The sequence below is a fragment of the Sinohyriopsis cumingii genome, chromosome 11 (genome assembly GCF_028554795.1).
Source record: "Sinohyriopsis cumingii isolate HCF-2022 chromosome 11, ASM2855479v2, whole genome shotgun sequence".
Classification (NCBI taxonomy): Eukaryota; Metazoa; Mollusca; class Bivalvia; order Unionida; family Unionidae; genus Sinohyriopsis; species Sinohyriopsis cumingii.
Genome location: NC_142971.1, coordinates 95,323,117 through 95,345,480, shown reverse-complemented (window position 1 = coordinate 95,345,480; position 22,364 = coordinate 95,323,117). Strand labels below are relative to the sequence as shown.

General features: G+C 38.0%; 1 protein-coding gene across 1 annotated transcript in view; it reads left to right on the top strand.

The window, feature by feature from the left end:
• Positions 1-5,119: 5,119 nt before the first annotated feature.
• The window catches only part of LOC149789046 (gelsolin-like protein 2), a 29,370-nt gene continuing 12,125 nt past the window's right edge, over positions 5,120-22,364 (top strand). Inside the window, exons 1-2 of the mRNA XM_089975229.1 lie at positions 5,120-5,273; positions 11,344-11,433. Of these exons, the coding sequence (XP_089831355.1) occupies positions 11,346-11,433 (88 nt within the window). The 5' untranslated portion in view covers positions 5,120-5,273; positions 11,344-11,345. The remainder of the gene's footprint in view (positions 5,274-11,343; positions 11,434-22,364) is intronic.

The window sequence follows — 22,364 nt, the reverse complement described above, 5'->3', positions numbered from 1 at the left end:
TACATGCATGCATGCATGCATGCATACATACATACATACATACATACATACATACATACATACATACATAGAGACATGACACAGAGACAGAGACATAGTACATATTATTTATGACTGGTTGTAAATATATTTTTCTGTAAACCACACCCAATGAGCATTTATTTCATCAACACTTTCCAGCTTTGGCCAGGTTTAAAGTCAATATCATATGCTGCCATACATCGATAACGTATGACAGAGCTGAATAAATGCAGATAGATCAAACATGACAAATATTATTTCGATAAAAACAGCAATCAGCAAGATGACAACGATCCTAACACGTTATCATACTCACCATGTTAGCCTGATATTTATGCAAGTCAGTAACTCTTCTACAGCCCTGTTTACTTCTTTCAACAGGGACATGTATAAGAATCCATGTATTAAATGAAGTAGTATATGGAATCTTCCGTCCGGAAACAGGTGACTGCATGACAACTATGGCTGCTTTTCTGTCCTTTCATTACCATTTATACCAATGTGACTAGGCAGCCAACATTACTGAATGCTTCTTATTCCAGAATGTACGAGCAAATTATATTTCTGTAAGATCTAGGAAATTAATGGGCTGTCAAATGTAAGGCTTTGCAAGGCTTTCATTTTAAGAAAAGGGAATCTGAAAAGATGATGAAATTTGTTTTCTGAGAGGTTTCAATGTGCTTCAGAGACTGAGAAGAGTTGTTATTTCTGCCGGGAAAAAAATACGGGGGCTTTATTCGTTACCCGACTCGAGATGATGTAATGGAGTGCTGCAAAGGCAGCTCCAGCCTTGTTTCCTCTTTCGAACCATCTGTATACAGGGACGTATGAACATGATACATGGCTCAAATTTCTTTAAACAAGAAATGAATTACTGAGGACTTTTTTGGATTGGCCAAGATTAAATATTATTTTGGTACGTTTTGATAATCAAGGAGGTTATTGCAATATTTCCAACACTGATAGGCCCTATTTGTTGCTCCCGAGTGAGAACGAATTCGTTGGTCAAGAGGCGGAATAAATTTGGTTTCTGAACCGTACAGCGTTTGCAACGTTCCCTCTAAGCGAATGGTATATGTGCGCGCTATGCTCGCTGCAACGTGCAAGCATTACGGGGACTTGAGCAAAATTTATAGATCTTCGTCGATTGCGATGCGCGTTGATGTCTGAGCAGCTGAGCGGCCGCGCGAGCGCAGCTTAGGGGGAGCGTTGAACGTTTGGTATATGGTGTTAATGACTAAATCGTATGTGGGATTAGATGGATTAGAAGATAGTCTTGTAGCATGCTGAAGAGCCATTTTCTGTCGTCTTAGATAAATTGATGGTCCATTTCCGTCAGCATAGGGCTTTCCGAAACAGGAGTTCTAAATGCACCCTTACAAAGTTTAAGTCACTGACTGGGTATCGATGGAACATCTGTAGATCAGACTTACAAACTGATCCATAGAAAATCGAGCTTTAGTCAAGTTTCAGTCTTTACAAAAATGTATAACCGTACCGAGACCTTCCGATCTGCTTGTAGGCACGACCAGTATTAAATCAAGGGCTTTTGTTATTTTTGTCCCAGGGGTATTTAATATGTAGAAGGAAAATTAGCTGAATGCCTACAATGTGGTCTCCTTCACAACAGGAATACGAGAAACGTCAAGATGAATTTAGGGTCATCGTGAATTCGATACATTTGTCGATATTGCATACAAATAGTTGTAGGTTTCGGAAAGTTAAACCCCATATTTTGTCCTCATTTCTGAACACCACGCAAACTTATCCGTAGCTGAGGTTCAGTAGTATGCATATGCTTTGATCTTTAGCAGATCTAAAGATTGTCAACATATAATGATTAATGTTTTGATTAAGGCATTTCACTATGCTGGTAAGTTTGTGTTGAATAGGGTGACTAACAATATGCTGCCCTGAAGTACACCCATCTCCTCAGGATAGCTATCAGAAAGGGTGCTGTCTACCTTAACTCTGAAATATTTATCTTAAAAAAATGTATATAAAGTAAATTTGGCGACCCCTTAGATCTATGTTGAATAGATCGTTCATAATCCGTACTTCCGTTTGGTGTCCAGAGCTTTCTTTGAGGCAAGTATTTGCTTTTTCTTTAGGAAAATTTCTCTAATAAATTCCTCAAGAGGGACAAAACGGTCTTTTGCACTTGATTTTGTCTGAATCCACATCGAAGGTCTGATGGCTTGCTGAACTCAAGATACCCGAGGAGTATCATTCAATCATTCATTCCATTGTTTTGCACACACAGCTTGTTAATGATTATACGGCCGATAGTTGGAGGGTGCCATATAGTCCTTTAAAGGTTCAGGCACTGATATATCACTGTTGCTTCTTGCCAAGACAGCAAGAAGTCGCCATTTTCGCAAATTTTATTACACATATTTAGTTGTAAACTGACAGCCATATTAGGAAAGCATTTGAAAAGTTGATGGTAGATATGGTCTGATCATGCTGGAGTTACATCGGATCGGTCCAGGTGTCATCTGATCATGCTGGAGTTACATCGGATCGGTCCAGGTGTCATCTGATCATGCTGGAGTGTAATGGTATTGATCAAGAGATCATTTGATCATTCTCGAGTGTCATGGCACTGGTCAAGAGATCATGTGATCATTCTCGAGTGTCATGAGATTGGTCAAGAGATCATTTGATCATGTTGGAGTGTCATGGGATTGGTCGAAGCTCTCCGAATGTGAAAGATTTATTTCAATCTTCAGCAGCACAATTTTATAAGGATTTTAGAAAGGTATAAGTTTTCAAAATATTCCTCACATTAAGAGATTTTTGAAACTTGTTCGGTTAATTATGTCAGATTTAGGGTAAGGTTGCAGCCATTTCATCATATTACTGCAGTTAAAACACCACAAAGGGATTTAAATGTCGACTGGTATATAAAAAAAAACACAACATATTTGATCGATATAAGCACAGGCGAACTTCAGATGGAATTGTTTTTGGAAATAACTTGCCTTTACGGCGAATGTTGAATCGTTTTACATGTTAGATGATAGAAAATATAATATTTTAAAGCATTTTGGTTACAATGCAGTTAATGAAACCTCTAGATCGCACAACATCTTGAAGTTGATAGTTTTAAGTGTGAATACCTTAATGTGTATCTCTACGAATAGCTTAGAACGAATACAATTGTTAGAGAGAGATTTGCACATACACTTTATGAACAATTGAACAGACCTAAGTTTTTGTTTCACTCTTTAACTCTCCAGGCAAGCCTTGAAGTGCTTAGGTATAAGAAAAGGTGTCAACTTGGTTAACATTTTGATTCTCAGCATGTGATGCCACGATGTGCATACGCGCAGTTGCTTATTACATATTAGATCATTTCATCAGAATTACTGTACTAGATTATTATTTCTCATAATAGCCATGTTCGTATATGAATCTGTATCCGACAAGAATAATCTCACATAATTTTTATTAAAAAAAACGAATAAAATGGCTAACTTGAAACAGACTATGTTCTAGTGAATAACATGGCGTTATATAACAGAGGTCTATCTCTAAAATTTATAACAAATACGGGAACATCAAATATATAAAACAATATCTTTTTCAACACACAATCAGTACCTGGTATGGTTGGGTATAGTCATCTATATGATATTTGCCTTAAATACCTATTCTTGTTCATGAGCCATACGTAAAGACAGCTTCCTGACAAAACTCGTTGTGCTGTGATAATATAGTCAGACCTTACTTTACAAGTACTCTGGTTACGGTAAAATCCACAGCCAAGAAAGCTTAAGCATCAATGCCACCGTTTATTATAAATTTCACCATTCTTGCAATCGAACTAAAGTTTTGAAGGAAGGTAGGAAGGAAATAATTTCCTAATAAAGCTATCTGACAAAACCATTATTTGAAATAATTAAGATGGTATGTTTAAACAACGTTCAAATATTTAGTTTAGAATTAAGAGGTGCCACCTCTTAACTCGATCACCATAGTCGCTCGTAATTCCGTTGCTTTTCGGGAATGTTCCAAAAGTAGTTATGTGATGCATTCGACAAATTCCGTTTGTGACTAATCTAATAACAACAACAATATTCGCACGTGGCGCACAAATTGATAGGAGAGGGAATGAAGAGATCCAAGCCCGCTTAAAAAAAAAAAACCGGATCTAAGAAGAAAAAGCGTGTATTAGCAGACTCGTGTCAATATTGGTGATCAGCTGGTGCACTGGAATACTTTGAACGGCGAACTTGGGCTGAAGACAATCCGACACAGCGTGGTGTTGGCTTCTTAAGTTTACAAGGGTGACGTCATCACATCTTGTGTTCCAGCTTTCAACTGAAATCGGTTGACCCGCGGATGCCACAAACCTACATCGGATTAATTAGTACACATGTTAAAAATGGCGGGGTTTCTGATTGTAAGGGAGAAATTACATAGCTCATCATGTGATGAAACCTCGGTATTATCCGGTTTAAATAGAACCCAACGATTTTTAGGACCAATATCACCCAAGACTGAGTATTATTCAGATGATTTGGCATATACGACTTTTTGCACATAATGGCGTTTGTATCAGTCTGTTATACAGACTACTCATACAGTACATCTTCCTAGCTATTACGTTTGAGCATAAAATAAAGGAAAATTTGCTTGCTACGAATAAATAACGGATATATTAAATCTTGTGTGTGAAAAACAATATTTTCACTTGTGGCTTCGCCACTCGTAAAAGTACCGAGGTTTCACTCGATGAAATATATCTGATATTCATTCATTTCAAGCAACTATCCTCCCTCTCTCTCTCTCTCTCTCTCTCTCTCTCTCTCTCTCTCTCACACACACACACACACACATCAGCACCAAACTATGTCAGAGAGAGAGAGAGAGAGAGAGAGAGAGAGAGAGAGAGAGAGAACAACACAAAACTATATCAGAGTAACAGAACAGCATGCAGAAAGAGCTGACTGGTCACAGTATAACGAATATATCCATGGACTTAAAAAAAATTGCAAACGAGGAATGGATCAAGTCGGAGCGAGATGAACTATCTAATAAACCAACTAGCTCCTACAGTACTTTTCCATGAAGTATTTCCGCATACGTGTGTTGTTTTGCTAACAAGGAATTGTGATACGCATATTTCGGGATGTTCGGTATTTGAGGCATGACTAGTATATAAACGGCCCGGCTATAACAAATAACCCACTCTCCTCGACCATCCACTTGTCGATAGTACTGCCACCAGCTCGCTGATTCACCAGGTACGTGTTGTTGATATACGTATAGTTTATACAAAACAAACAATTAAAAGCGCTAGGTTTCATATTTTGTATGTAATGCTGCACTGAGTTAAGATTTATTAAAGGTTTCTTCACAGCACGAAGGTCAGCATGAAAACATCTAGCTTTATTTTCTAGGCTAACGAGGACACGCCCATTTTAGGATAATAGAGCAAATATGTCTACTTTTACATGCATTTATGTAGAAAAGTATATATGGAAACTAGTCAGACTATGTTCAGGTGCGCACGAGGCAAAAAACACTGCCTTCGTTATGGTCTCGGTATCAGATAAATTTGGGTGCCTTTCCGGAACTCGACTGAGTCTTAAAAAAGGAAAGAAAAAAAAACATCCATTACAGTTGATAACCTATTTTATTTTTTACTGATGTTTGGTTTGGTGTTTCACTGCACAGCAAAACCAAGTCGGTTATTTAAATCAGATGCTCTTGGAGTAAGTTGAAAGAACCACCGACCCACGAGAAGCTACCTGCAAGCTTTCTCACATATCCACATTGGCCGAGCCCGAGACTCGAACCCACGCAGACAGAGGAGAGATTCTTGGAGTAAGGTATCTTGCCAAGTACATGCCACGGCAGCCGACCTGGGCTGATCCGATGGTAAGGATGAGGCGTGTTGGCTCAGTGGTTAGCATGTTGAACTCAAGCCAGAAAGAGTGGATTCGAATTTTACCATCGGATCGGCATAGATCAGCTACCTTCGTGTGTCCTTGGTTGGGCAAGGCATTTTACTCCATCTGCCTTAGCACTAAATGGTCTACCGGTGCTGCCGGGTTAAGCTAGTGCGGGGCCTGAAGCATATGTTATAAGGGGGTACTGAAAAAAAAAACATGAAAAAAAACATAAATATAAAAACTTAAACTTGCTTTTTATTGTATTTGTTCATTTGCTTCATCAGCCAGATAATAAGACAAATACGTCTGACATTTCAGTAATAGTATTATTTACATGTAGGTAATTGATAGCTTGAAATCATTTAGCGCGGGGCCCTTGAAAGTACGGGGCCCGTCGCATATGCTACCTTTGCTACTAGGATAATCCGGCACTGGCCCGAAGGGGAATCGAGGTATGCATTTGATTAGTTTTGGCGTCACTAAGGCCTACCCAACTTAAGTACGTTCCGTTCACCATGAATAATTTTCAGTAGGTTGTATCTGTGGTGATGGTGTGTGGGTGGTAGGGTGAAGGCTATATCATTCACATCTTGTTTGGTAAGAAGGTGATCGAAGTACTATAAGTATTATTTTATCAATCTTAAATAGGTACATAGTCAGACTGATGTGCGCCGATTTTTATCAGTAAAAAATAGTAATCATGCGATGTCTCTGATTAATCAAGCAGAAAAACTAAAAGTAACTTCGACTTAAGACTGCTATAGAGGTTAATGTTTCCATTTTTCATGGCTCCACTGTTCACCACGACATGTATCCAATACAGATCAGAGAAATTCCACCCAATAATTTCGAGTATGGTTTTGTAAATATATACTGGCATTGAAAGCACTTGCTGAAAATGCTCTAGCTTGAACATTGTTTATACTTGAAGATTTGTTTCAGCTGTGATGTAACGTTATGAAGCTACGCTGCAACTTAGAGGTTAAATTTTATATTTTTATATACATCTAATTGCAAATTAAAAAGGTGAAATTTTCTGGAAACTGGTTGTATTATAATTTTTTGGGTATAAATCTGCTTGCAACTTAGAAAGGCTCACGTTTAGGGCAACATTTTGTTGTTGTAGGGTTTAACGCCATTTTTCAGCACACGATAGGCTATACATGGCGGCCAGTATTAATGATGGAGGAAGAACCCTGGAAAACACCGGGAAAAAAACACCGACCCACGAGAAACTACTGGCAAGCTTTCTCACATACCCACATTAGCCAAATCTGAGACTCGAACCCACGCAGGCAGAGGTGAGATGGCAGTGTTCCGTAACGGAGAGCGCTTTAGACCACTCGGCCACTAGGGGCCCCTGGCAACATTTTGTATTGTTTTATAAAATTATATTTTGTATGTACATCTACATGCAACATAAAGAGGTTCAACTTTAGGGCAAGAAGTTGTTATACATTTACATGCAACTTGAAAAGGTTCAATTTTCGGGTAACTAGTTGTTTTGTTTTTATATCAATCTACTTGCAAAGTTTTTAAATAGATAGTTAAGTTCTGATAAATGCTAGTGAATCTTAGAACTACCCACCCGTTCAAATATTAATAATACCTATTTTCGTGATGCACATACGCCGATGTACAACAGGAATCTTGCGATGTTTCGTGGGTTTTTTGCTTGCTTGTTCTGTTACAAAGTACTGGCTTCTGTGTCACTGTGATAGATATGTGATTGCCTTTGTTAAGCAATAATAGAATATAGATGTTGAAACTAGCCTCAGTCACTTTGTATTCTTTTTCCGTCCATGCTGACGTCCATCCTTCTTTTTCCTTTATTTACTTTTGTTCGCCCCCCCCCCCATATCATGCTTGCGTAGCTCAGCAACCAACCAACCATAGATATCTAAATATCTACCTACCTGCCTGCATGCGTGCGTTATGATGCATCCATATTCAATCCATACATACCTGGGCCAACATTGCTACATTTTCCCCGAGCAAGTTCACACCTTTTCCCCGAGCAAGTTCAGTCAATAGCAGCAAGGTGCGTTGTGTGGATCTGTTCTAAATGTTAATTCAGGCGTGAAAATATTTAAAAGGCAATTATATTGTATGTACTACAGCTTTGAATTGTCAACGTTTTGCATGTAAAAAATTAAATATTTAGCTGGTTTATTTAAATTACTGGATAATATTGAAGAAGCCAATCGGCACTAACCGTCCAAGCATAAACTTGGGACAAAACAATAAATGGAAAAAAATTGTACGTACACGATTGCAGCAATACGATTGTCTCGCTGTGTGCGTGTTAGATTTTCGTGTTACACGTTGTTGTGGTTTAGTTTTTACTATTTTGAGTGAGCAGTGGGCGGTGTTAGGAAATCACTTTAGGCTTTATCAGACTAGGTACTGGCCTCCTAATTTTTGCCAGTGTTGTGTGGGTGGGTGTGTTGGGCGGAGGGCTAGGGTAGTTTGAAAACAAATTTCCGCCCCCACATAGCCTTGCAATATAAACATTCTTGCTCTGATTCCCTGAATAAAGAAAGGAACTAATTATGATCACTGTATTAGTTGACAAAAACAAATCACCTTCAGGTAAAAGAAAATATAGCAGTTACAGAAAACTAAACTGCTTCTTCTAGTGTCAGTTGATTGAAATGTTCGCCCAGGTGTAATTACAATAATGTAATCTCGGTGCTTCTATTCGTTTAATTACAATGTAAAATTTCTGCTGTGTTCATCTGAAGTCATGTGGCCAAAATACACGAGGCAATGACCATAACCGCACTTAAACTCTAAAGTGTGGATACTATTCCCGTCTAATGGCTTGTGAGTAGATTGTTCAGGACTCACGGTACTAATTCAGTTCCCATAGTAAATCTATGCAAACACCATATTAAAAATTCAATAACTTCAAATTTTGGAGTGCTCACGATCAAACCTATATTTATCAGTATAGTAGAAACCTGGATGTCAGCTTCTGTGTAGAGGAAAGAATGAGCAGCGGCATTGTCTGGACCTACATGTGTTTGAAACCTGTGCTTTCAATTCCGCACCAAAGTGTCAGGTGCTAATTTTAGTAACGAGTGTTCCAAACTCGTCTGTTAAAGGACTGAAAATTCCATCAATAAAACAATCAACTAAGATAAGCTATCAAAGGATTCTTTTTTCCCTACAACACAACTTACATTATTAACCAATCCTGGTCAGCCTAACCGATATTACTGTTATGTCCACCCATTTCCAGGCTGGTTCACATTTTTCCATACCATTAGTACCGCGTGTCCTTCAGTCTTATGCTGAAGCGGTTAAAGGGTAATGCAGAGGTCAGACGGAGTAAAGTCGCTCCACAGCTTTTGAGCAAGGAACCGTGCCGTATAAAGATTACGTTATCATCATATGATACGTTATCATCATATGAATACAAGTTTCTTGGTTATTAATGTTAATACTGGTAGTTTCCATCGTTGTAGATACTAGAAAACGCACTTCCTTTACACGGTATTCAGTATGAATCCCCCGTAAACGCACTTCCTTTAGTAAAAAATAAAGATTTTGATATTTTTTTATTCAGAAGTTTCCAATTTATTTAAATATTCCACTATATTAGGTTTGTAGATGTATGTGCACAGCTGTTGCTTTTTAAAACGATTAATGCGTCATTCCTAATCGTCAGCTGTTGTCGCTTTTTAAAACGACTAATGCGTCATACCTAATCGTCAGCTGTTCCACTTTAGGGCACCTATACCAAACTAAATGGCGTTCTAATCGAAGACTGTATACAAGAAAATATAAAGTTTAAAAAAAAATCAAAATTGCTTGACGGATCTCACGAAAATGTTTCTTCTATAAGATTGACCCTCTTATTGCGGTCACAATCCGTTTCGCCATGTATTGAAAATAATTTAACTGAAAAGGGTATACAATCCTCACGCTATCACGTTTTGAGGAATGTTTTCGTTTGCATGAAAGTGACAGTTTTGTTTGTTTCTACTTGTTATACAAAAGTTTACAGGCTAAGCAAACAAACATGCAAGTATCCATATCATGCAACTGTGTACATGCAAGTATGCATATCATGGAAAATTGTACATGCAAGTATCCATATCATGCAACTGTGTACATGCAAGTATATATATATCATGTAACTATGTGTACATGCAAGTATCCATATGATGTAACTATGTGTACTTGTAAGTATCCATATCATGTAATTGAAAGTATCCATATCATGTGACTGTACATGTAAGTATCCATTATCATATAACTATGTATATATGCAATTATCCATATCATGTAACTGTTTTGTGCAAGTATCGGTATCATGTAACTATGTTTTGTGCAAGTGTCCATATCGTGTAAATATGTACACATGCAAGTATATATAATTGTAAGTATCCATATCATGTAACGATGCGTACTTGCAAGTATCCATATCATGTAACGATGCGTACTTGCAAGTATCCATATCATGTAACGATGCGTACTTGCAAGTATCCATATCATGTAACGATGCGTACTTGCAAGTATCCATATAGTGTAACTTGCAAGTATCCATTACATGCAACTATTTGGTCATGGCCAGATTCAAACCCTTGTCCTTTGGATTCGCAGTCAGTCACGCTAAACTATGAGCTACCGTTGCTTCCCTAGTAGGTTTGAACTCGGAACCGACGCCCTGACCTCCGTATTAATATTTTCTAACAGTTAAACAAATGCATACTTACAAAGGGCACTTCATGCTCGTTCCTCGCGTCAGGAGATGCTGCAATAATACTTCAGTTTCGAAACGATGTATAAAATTGAATAATGTAAACGAAACAAGAAGAATCTTATACTTGGCTCAAAATGCACGGACAGCCTCGTAATAATTCACCCACCCACGTCCATTTAAACGACAAATACAGCATTTTATAATGCTGGCGTGTTGGCCAGATTATACTGGAAACAAGGATTTCCCGATAATGTTTTATTTTATTAGTATGCCATATCATACAAGCCTAATATAAAAGATCATGCCTATTGTTAATGGTTCCGCACAGGCACAGATTATCTGAAGTTATGACATGAATACACTCGTTTTGTCGTTTTGTCAAGATACCGCATTGACCTCTAATCCCCCCCCCCCAACAAAAGATATAACTCACGCGAATTCGAGGGGCCGAGTTGTCCAAGGCGTTCGCCTTTACAGACAGATCACTGACATCCGCGAAGGTTCGAGTCCAAGGCTCAGACAACATGGACAAGTGAGAAAGCTTGCCAGCTTCCTGTGGGTCGGTGGTTCTTTCCGGGATTTTCCGGGTTCTTCCTCCACCAGATATACCGGCCGTGATGTATAGCCCTATCGTATGTTGAAAAATGGCTTTAAACCCAAAGCAAGAATACAAATTTGATATTAGTTTATTTTTAATTTATTTTGCAGACATGTCCGGTTTAGTAAAAGCCAAGAAATATGACTGGAAAGATACCAACATGGCTCTTTTCGGGTCGGATACAGAAAAGAAAGTCAAAAGTGAGTAAAGATAATTTGTTTTCCATGTTAGAAACTATAGCCTCTATCCTTAAAGGATGCATGACGTGTTCTCGAAGCTACTTATGAGGTAGGTGTGACGTTACTGAGATGTAAGAATGGGGTGAACGCAAAAGAAACCAACGACTTTAATCACATGGAGCATATCCTAGAACGCAGAGTGCAAAGCGATAGCACAAATTCTACCAGATATAGTAACACGAGGATTGGAAACTCCATAACCCTATAGATGTGACCCGTTTCCTGATACGCAAATTAATTTCCCATTAGTCCATTGAGCAGTAAACGCAAAACCACAGCGGATGCGAATTTGACGTAGAGCCGGAAATCGAGCTATACGTACCTGTCAGACTGAAGCTTGTTGTAAAAGTGTTATATTGAAAAACACTTCATATATTTTACCTTTCCTATTTTAGTGAAAATTTAATAGTTTTACTAATATCAACACTAAACGAATCATCAATTCTCTCGCACTCCAAGTTTGATGCATTTTTTGTAATTTTTATAATAGATAGCGACAAATATGGTGTAAATAAGCGAAAAGATCAGTTTACTACTAAAGTTAACCTTGGTCTTCAAAAATGAAAGTATGTAAATGGACAAATGAAATGAATTGTTAATTTAGAATTAGTAGCATTGCACGTTTTATGTCGGTGAAAATATAATTTTTCTTGAATTAATTTCAATTTGAAGTTTAAAGTATAGAACTGGTCAAATGTAATAAATTATTAAAATTGAAAATAGCCCAAATGATTTTTCTACGTAGGACAGTGGAGATCTTATTTTTATCAGGCTTGAGCAGAGTGTAGCCTGAAGTCTCGGCGTCGGTCTTTAAATGCGTCGCACGAGAAGGGGAGGTGTCTAGTACATGTGTATATATGTAAATTCTAAATAACTATACGAGATCTTATGATGTAAAAACAATAAAATTTGTGGAGGGGCATGAACAAGATGTACTTCGTTATGATTTTATTGCACAAAAGGAAGTAAACTGAAAGAAGACGAAATCTTATGTTACAAGGCAAACGATAGAGCATTGAAAAAGCAGTAACATACATTAACATAATTAGGAGTATCATCAATTCCCTACTGTTGTATTGTTGTTGTTGTGGTCTTAACTCCACTTTTCAGCACTCGTTAGGCCTATACATAGTGGTAGTTGTAACTGGCGAAGGAAGTACCAGGGAATAACCCTGTAAAAACTACCGATCCCGGGTACCTAGTGGCAAGCTATCTCCATACCCATCTTGGCCGAGACTGAGACTCAAACCCACCCGGAGAAAGGTGAGACGACAGTGATCGGTAAAGGCGAGTGCTTTAGACCACTAGGCCACCCGAGGCCCCTCTCTCCTGTAATGCTGAGGAGGTTCTTAGTGCATTGCAAGATCATACGGCGGATATGTTGAGGGTACCAGAGAAGCGTATTGATGGTACATTTCTTGTTAATACCCTGATCCAATATTTCATCATGAAAATAAGAAATATAGCCATAATTTTACTGGCAAAATGCGAGAAAGCACTAGTGAAATTTATATTTGGATATCTAATCAAATTCTGATGGAAAATAGTATGTAAAAGATTCATTTTGATTCTGCGATACAAATTTGTATTGTGACTTATAAACAACTTTGCAAAATTGTATGCTAGATACAAGAATCAGATTTATATTCGTATAGGATTGGCTGATAAAATTGCGATTGCGGAAAAAAACATAGTCACCCGAACATGACCCTAAATAGGTCGCTGTCAGATCCAAGATGACTAAAATCAGATCTCCATTGTCAGACTTGCAGATCTGACAGCGACCGTTTTGATGTCGTGATCTGGTGACCAATGTTAGATACTTTCACTTTATATCTATATTTTAATTTAGATGTATCGACTATGAAGTCTGAAATAATTATTATCTTGCCTTATTACCATAAGTGATAATTTTATCAGCTAGTCAGATGAGGTCTTATACATTGGCATTTGAGAGAATGAGCAGTATATGGCTGAGGAGCATCAATGTGTGTCGAACTTTCAAATTTCTGAAAGCTGCATTTCGAACTGGCAAATTCAACGGTCACCAGAACATGACCCCTAAACAGTTGCTGTCAGAGCTTTACATATGACAGTGGGAATCTGATTTTAATCAGACTGCCGTCAGATCTTCACGTAGGACAGTTGAGATGTGATTGAATCATATTGCACTTCACGTAGCTTAATAAATGTGGTACCGATGTTTAGCTATTGCATTCGACTTTTTATACCTATACCCAGTTCGACTTACTATCACATCATTAAGGATTTCCAGACCATATTTCCACGCTACAGATCGTAATGGCATTGATTGCGTCTGCTTAATATGCAAGTGTAACGCACTGAATGGAATAGTCTCTCTCATTGGTCGACCGAACATGACGTACCGCATCTACTGATAACATAATTTCAGTCGACCAATGAGAGGTTAGTATTCTGTATAGCCTGTAACACCAGTGTCGATTCTTTAATAGGTCGCAGGAGAAATGTCCTCCTTTGTATTATTGTATGTATAGTACATGTAAAATGCAAAGGAATATTGTAAGTAACGATACGAGCCGCTGCTCTTTAAACCAGTCATCTAAATCTTACCGCGAATAACCCTCTGGTAATAAACTCGTTAGTCAGTGCCTAAGCGATCCAAGGGAGACTCGCTTGCTTCCCGCTTTTCATATGACCATTTCTGGTAGAGCTGAGTAAAACCTGTCTTAACATCACATATACATGCACAGACACGCTATGTACTATTAACAAGTTAAATGTAAACACCTTCGCTAGCCAAGGTTCGATTTTAACCCCAGCTATACTTTGGCGGATCGATCAGATATTTCAGTGCTTTTTCCTCGCGACATCTATTAGATTTCATATTTGCCTCCCTTAGTATTTAATGTCAACTACCCAATGACATGTAACAGCGGTGATTTGTACATTGGCCGAAAAATGAGAGGTATTTGACTTCAAAAGGATACTGTACAAGTTTAAGATCGATAGTATGACTACGTACCAGAGAGGTGTATTTGAAGGCAAAAAAACTATTTGTATAAACACGGACCGGCAGTGGAAGATTGCTTATTTATGAGTCCATTTCAGTTGTGTGCTTCCCTTCTCTCGATCGTTTAGGAACAGTATTCAGATTTGAACAACTTGGTTTTGATTGGCTGTGGTGTATTCGCGCCACATCCAGTGAAATTCAGACCCTAAGCAACTGCAATCTGATCCATCCGCCAAGGTGTAGATCGGGTTTTCATATTGGAACCTTGACTAGCGAAGATGAAATGTAAAGGGATCAAGACCATTTGTTTTATACAACGACTTCGGAAATGTGAGTACGAAAAAGTGTCGTGGCACCGGGAAAATTGAAAGCTATCGGAAAACAAGAGTTCATCAGCTCATGTAGAGCAAGTAAAAACTGGTATTTAAGAACCGACACATTAATAAGTATAATCAGATCAATGATTAAGCTGTCTTCTCACGAAAGAAAAATTAAAAATCAATAAAACATGCAACCCCTCCCGTTTATAGAATGGTCTCAGCATGTAGCTTCTTGAAAATAAAAAAAATATCAGTTGGGAAGGTTATCATTTTCCAGAGATCCATGTTCATGTATGCATCAAAACTGTTCCCCAGGCGGTGCACAGGAGATCTAAAAAAATGGTTTCAAGGTGTAATTCAATCGATGTTAGTTGCGGCTTACGCTCTGAGATTTAGATTGGTTGTACAAAGTTTAAGCCAATGGTAGAAGAATGATGACGCCCTTTACTTCGATTATTAAACAAGTATACTAGTTCAGGAACTTTAATACCGTGATATGATTTTGAGACATGCGCCTGCAATATCACGCAATCCATATCATCTTAGTTACCGAAACACCATATATCAGGAGCTACACGTAATCAAGGAGGAAGTATAGAATTTATCGTAGTCCACAACTAGTTGTCGTAGACTGCATGTACACAATACCCTTTTGAATGCCGATAGATTGATTAGTTCATTTGATTTCACTATGACGTTGATTAGTTAATTTGTCACTGTGGCATTGATTTGTTAATTTGTTTTCGCCAGAACAAAGAATTTGTCGAAAATGTACTTATCCCACAATTTTTCATGTGCCGGGACATGTATTTTATTTTGAATTAATTTCATGTTTTTAGTTCTGCTCGTCCGAGACCAGTAGAGCTTAAGGGACGGCCTGTCCGAAATCTGCTGTTCGTCCGTCCGTCAGTTATCACGTCTTTGTTATCGCCTACTCCTAAACTAATTAAGAGTTATGCCATCACACACACACACACACACACACACACACACACATATGTGCAAACACACACACACACTTCTAACTGATCCTTAATAAACGGCACTGTTATTTTTTTTTTTTAAATAAGGTCGCCAAGGCAGCCAAGTTGTAAACATTATTATGGTTACTTCTGCAGTGTGGATGGTATTAAAAACACGTGGTTTTCACTGAAAGACGTTTTGTGATGTCTGGTTGGTCCTAAAAGAAAATAGTGCCCATCTGATATCTAATATGGCCGCCAGAGTAGCCATCTTGAAAATTGTTATTCATACTCCCTCCGAACTGAAAGTCGTTTCAATATGAGGTTGTCACCAAAAGACTTCGTACGTGTCTTTGACTTCTTATGATACATTATAATCGGCTCTAAAGAAAATGATGCCGATCTGACATTATGTATGACCACAACAGCACCCACGTTGAAAATCTTGTTATTGTTAATCCTCCTAAATGAAATGGTGCCGACCTTGCGCCCATTCTTGCTGCCATAGTGACTAAATTGGAAGATCTTGTCGCTCAGGAATATCGAGAGATGGTTTCAACTCTCGGCAGTTAAAAAAAAAAAAATGGTCTCATCTTGAATTCCTGTAAATTCTTTCCAGATATTAGAGCGCCATACCATTTTAGTACTTTCTATGTTGTGACCCAGGGGCCACGCACACAAGGACGGACGTGCATGATAACACAATCCTCACATTTTCTTCGAAAAACAGAGAGATAACTAAATCAACGAAATGTAAGTTAATGCTAACATAAATAATAAACGGTTCAGTTATTATTCGCTTTCCCAACGCATCATACATTGATTATAATGTTTGACTTCGTATCCATCGAACGCAGCAAGAAACATGACATGTCATCATACGAAACGTACTTTGACATACAGAGGTTTATTTCATCCCTAGTTGGTCTGTCGGGTTACTAAAAGACGGCAGTACGATATAATTAATTTTCAAAGTCTACAGCAACGCAGCAGGTACCAAAACCATTTTCAGTTAATCATTCTCTTCCCCCCCCCCCACAAGTCTCCCCCCCCCCGAGTGTGGATTTAAATTTGTTTGTTTCTGTGCATAATTTCAAACCATCCTCAAAAAATATTTGAATGTTTTAGCAATATTGCAGTTTTTGTGCAAGCGCACGCGCATGTGCTGACGCAAGGAGGGTCTGAATAAAACAGTTCACTAGCTTTCTTTCTAAATGAGTTGTACCATTTTCACGCCAAAAAGAAATTAGTCCGAGTCGCTTGACTGGATACTACAGTGAAACAGTCATACATGATTATCACCTTAGAACCGTCGGTGACAGATGCCTCAGTACATCTACAAATATGACTCATGCGGCTTGGTATGCGAGCTAGTCATTACATACATGTACTCTCTCTCAGAAACGTATACACAGACGCTTCTTTAAAGAAATATTGAAAATAAAACAGCGTTTTGTGTGTAGTAAATTTAAAAAAAAGGCATCGTTATAATTTATTTCTTATGTATGTTCATAATAAAGAGAACACAACTGCTTAAGAATAAATAACTAATTTAAGTCATAGTGACTGTTCATTTGTACCTCTGAAGGATACAAGTAACGCGATGACGTCACGACATCGTTTTCTAAAGCGGTCATGTGCAGCATGCAAGGCACATAATAATTTTGGTTGAGCATATGTGCTTTTACAGTGCAGACAGTTTGTGTATTATCTTCACAACCAGGTAGAGAAACATGTACATTATGTTTATGTTGTGTACACCTGTAGTTTAATATCCATAAACAGTCGGTATATTCCAAGTAATAGGATATGTAGATAATGCTTCAATAATAGGCAGTTTGTTGTCAAGGATACACATGTTGATTTGCTAATTATATTCCGATTTTGTCCGGATGAACCACGCACGAACCAGAATTAACATTCGGCTTAAGTCGAAGCAACAGTAGCAGTCTTTCTAGCAGCTCTTGTGTTTTTTTTTTCTTATGCATTTTCCTTTTTTGTCAGACTACCTATTTTTCCCTACTTTTTCCCAAATGGCCGTTCTATTCCAGCTTTTGCCACTTTAATGTTGACAATTTATTACACTCTGCACGAGTGGTTAAGTTCATATATGGCCTGTGAGCTGGGTGTACCATTAGAGGCAACCTGGACGCTTCTTTGCAAGAACGTGATATTTTCAAGTTTACGAACCAAGTCAAGATAAGTAACATTTTTCACATAATTTTTGTGCAGAACAAGATGAAGTTCACAATGTGTGACAATGCCCATTAATTTGTTTGCATGGCTATGGCTGGACCTTTATGAAGCAAAATGCAGACCAGATTTAAGTTTTTATTTTATAGATCTTTAAATAGGTGAAATTGGTGTGGGGTTTTAAAAAAAAAAGAAACCGCTTTTTAGTTAGTCGTTTGAAAGTCTTGTAAATTAACGGAACCTGGTACAATATTTTTACCCCACCTCTTCGATATGAAACAATTGAGATTTTAAGTGGCAAGTCTAAGATTACAGTTAGAGAAATGTTTACAAAACCAAATCTAGTTGAAAATCGGATGGGGTTTGTGAAGTGGGCGGAACAGACTTAATCCCCCTCAAAATATTATAAGCGTGAAACAAAAATGGACGGTTTTCTAGAGTTAATTTTCTTGACAGGATGGTTATAAGTATGCTTGGAAACTATTAAGTGCAGGAGCTCCAGGAGACTTCGCACCCTGCACCCTCTCGTCCCCCCCCCCCCCATGCCAGGGCTGCTTACTAGAGACCCCTCGCCTACTTGTTTACGCTACCCGTACACGATATTTCTGGATGCGCTACTGAATAAATATTAATGTAGTCCTCGGGCCTATCTTGTCATGATTGAGATTCATTACCTGGTGACCCAGACAGTTGAATACAGTGCTGTTATAGTATGAATGAAATTACACCAAGCAGGTATACCCCATATATGGTTAAACAGAAGGACCAACTATAAGGTGGTTTAACGTGATTCATCTGTCTTCCCACAGGCTACGAACTGTCAGGAAGAAAAATAAAACCTTTTCTTCTATTATATGATGACATTGTAATCATGCACGACTTGCATGTCTGGAAAGTCTCGTATTTGATTTTGCCAAATGAGATATCGATAATTGCCCATTTTTTCGGCATTACCCCATATTTGGGCCATTTGACTCAAAAAGGAAAACATAAACTATATAGTAATTAACTAAAACATAGATAAATATACATATTAAATCAACTGCCACGTAAATGTGCAGTTCAGTTTTGTTTAAGGTTTACAAAGTCCACAATATGAAGTTATCTTGCATCAACCCCTATATACGCGAACAAACGTCTTCAAACGTATCGGCAATCCATTCGCGGCAATCCATTCAAAACCAAAGTGGCGCTGAGGTTACTGCAAAGTAACCTAAACTTTACGACCAAATGTTTAAGTTGTTAAATTCAAAACTGAATGTTAATTTTTTGGACATTGCCATTTTTTCAAAAAGTTATTGACTAAAAAAATAATCAAAATTATTGCTTCTATAGTGACTGTTGATTAAATATTTTTGCCTATTTCTAATTACTATAATGTAATATGAGTAAGAGGTTCTCAAACTATGGTACGCCGCGCTAGTGAAAGTTTAAGAACCGCAGATCGATATACTCCTATCAGTTAAGTGTTAATGACAATATCGATATTTTATGCTGTGCTAATGTGTAGTCATATGGCCAAAATACATGGTGTAACAATATAGATATGTTATGAGGTGCTAACGTGTAGTCATATAGCAACTACATGGTGTAACAATATACATATTTTATGCTGTGCTAATGTGTAGTCATATGGCCAAAATACATGGTGTAACAATATAGACGTTTTTATGCTGTGCTAGTATGTAGTCATGTGGCCAAAATACATGGTGTAACAATACAGACGTTGTATGCTATGCTAGCGTGTAGTCATATGGCCAAAATACATGGTGTAATGACCACCACGGATACATAAACTGAAGTACGGTAACAAACACTATTAATCAACTGTGCTAAACAGGAACGCACGTAGATGACGGCTGCCATGCACTTTCTCAAAGATGTCGAATCCAGAGTGGTTGTCACGGGTGTGGACCGTTTTTGACAAGAAACAAGAGTGACTGTCACTGATGGGGAACATCTTTGGCAGGAATCCAGAATGATTGTCATGGATGGGGAACGTAACCAAACGTATAGTTTATAAAGCTGAGGAAATAGCACAGAGTTTGCTGGTAGAGCATCGTACTCGTAATCCAGTAATGATAATAAGAGTTTTATGAATGTTGAACTAATTTAACTTGTGTAAAAGTCGTTTCGTTCATGATTTTTTTTTTATTGACTGGATTTCTTTCAACTCATTTTTCAAACATTGTGGTAGATAATACGTAAGAATCATGTCTGTCGAAAAGACGGTTTTCTGTTTTGGGGAGACCGAGTTGTCACAGACAATGGCATGTAAATAAGGCATATAACAAAGAATGTTCTGAAACCCATGTAAAAGGTCTTTTCAACTTAATGTCATTTAAAAATTACTTTCTAACTTTTCGCTTATTGATAAAAAATAAAAAAGTGAACTAAAAAGAGTGAAAACCAACATAATTGCAATGTCTTATTTTAATATTTCTAGAAGAAATTGAACAAATAAAACTAAGTAACTCGTCTATATATGTGTTAAAAGATGTGCAACTCGTACATTTACGAAACTACTGAGATTATCAAAGACTGTGACTACACATCCGTTGCTTGATAACATAGACTCGGGGCCTTGAGTGGCCGAGTGGTTTAAAGCGCTCTCCGTTACGGATCACTGCCATCTCACCTCTCTCTGCGTGGGTTCGAGTCTCGGATTCGTCCAATGTGGGTATGTGAGAAAGCTTGCCAGTAGCTTCTCGAGGGTCTGTGGTTCTTTCCTGGGCTTTTCCGGGTTCTTCCTCCACCATTAATACTGGCCGCCATGTGTAGCCTATCGTGTGCTGAAAAATGGCGTTAAACCCTACAACAACAACAACAATAACATAGACTCGCCCTTGCAAATATGGCATGACGACCGTGCTACTAAAGAAACTCCCATTTAATTTGAACCGCGAACATGTTGATAATATCAGGGACCCGCAGACGACAATCTGGATAGAAATTATAAACTGATGAAAGAAATGACACGTTTTGTCTATTTTTTTTATATCCTTGGTTTTCAAAGTCACTAGGGGGACAAACGAGTGTCCAAATACTATAGTTATTATAAGTACCTCTATTATTGTATTTTGAGATGATGTGACAAGTTAGCTTGGCGAAGAAACTGATTAACTTTTCATAACCAAGTTTCTCAAATTTTTCAGTTTGATTTACCTCTAAATCGATATTTCAGCACAAGTGCACACCAATAGATGCATTAGCATTTGCATACTACATGACACAGCACATACCGCTATGTAGACTGGTTATTGAAAGCCTCCATCAGACCGTGCTCTTTACACGCAACATCTGGTACCATTATCCATGCCACGACGGCTGGTCATTTTTTTCTGTATCTTCAACGCCTTGTTTTGTTTAAATTATTTAATCTCGAGAAAATAAGAAAATTTAAGAATAATTTTTTAACCGGACCTTTAAGCTTATACAATCTTGCGATTATCTCTTTCAAATATTGCCTTTTATCTACTCCAAAAACGTAGAAATCACACACACACACACGCACACACACACATTCTTTTGTAGTAAAGTTGATGTATCGAGATCTAGCTGTAATGTTCGAGGGAGTGGCTTTATTGCCATCTGCAACAAATCTGTTAAGGAAAATAAAATAATTCTTGGGGATTTTAGTTGAAAACTGCAAACATACACTATTCAATCGACTTCTATGAACATGCTTTGTAGGTTCAGTCTATGAAGTATTAAGTGGAATAACCTATATTCGAGCTTTAAAAAAAAAACAACTCTTAACTGTGCAGACCGCTCCAGTGGCGTAAGTGGTTATAGCGTCCGCCTCTGATGCGGGAGGTCGCGGGTCCGAATCTCGGACAAGTCATACCAAAGACTTACAAAAATGGTACAAACAGCTGCCTCGCTAGACGGTTATCATTAAGAGGTTAGTGTTAGGACTGGTCGGCCTGGTGTCAGGATAATGTGACTGGGTGGGACATCATGCTGCATGTCTGCGGCATGATGCCCTAGTGCCAGACATCACTATAAACTGCCACACTGCATATATCGTAACGAAGTGACTGAAAAATTGTGAAGGCTACCTAAAGTACCAACTCGCACAAAATTATTTGTGCAAATGTGAAAGGGAATGTACAGCGACGAAAAAGATGGAGGATTGTTAATATTCTTGTTTAACTCTCAGAGAATGGTGATGGTTGAGATATATTTCGAATATCTATGACCAGCATCGAAACATTTTATTTAAGAAGTTTGTAACGATATGGATATGTTGCATCATGCTTTTTGACTTTGTTCTCTCTGCCTTTTACTAATTTTTCATCGACATTGGTTTAACATTGTTTTCCCTAGTGCACTTTCAGAATTGCGAGGATTTCGTGATTGCGAGGCATTCGTAAATTTCGAGATTTTTTTAACTTTGTGAATGTGAGGCATTCGCTTCGTTAG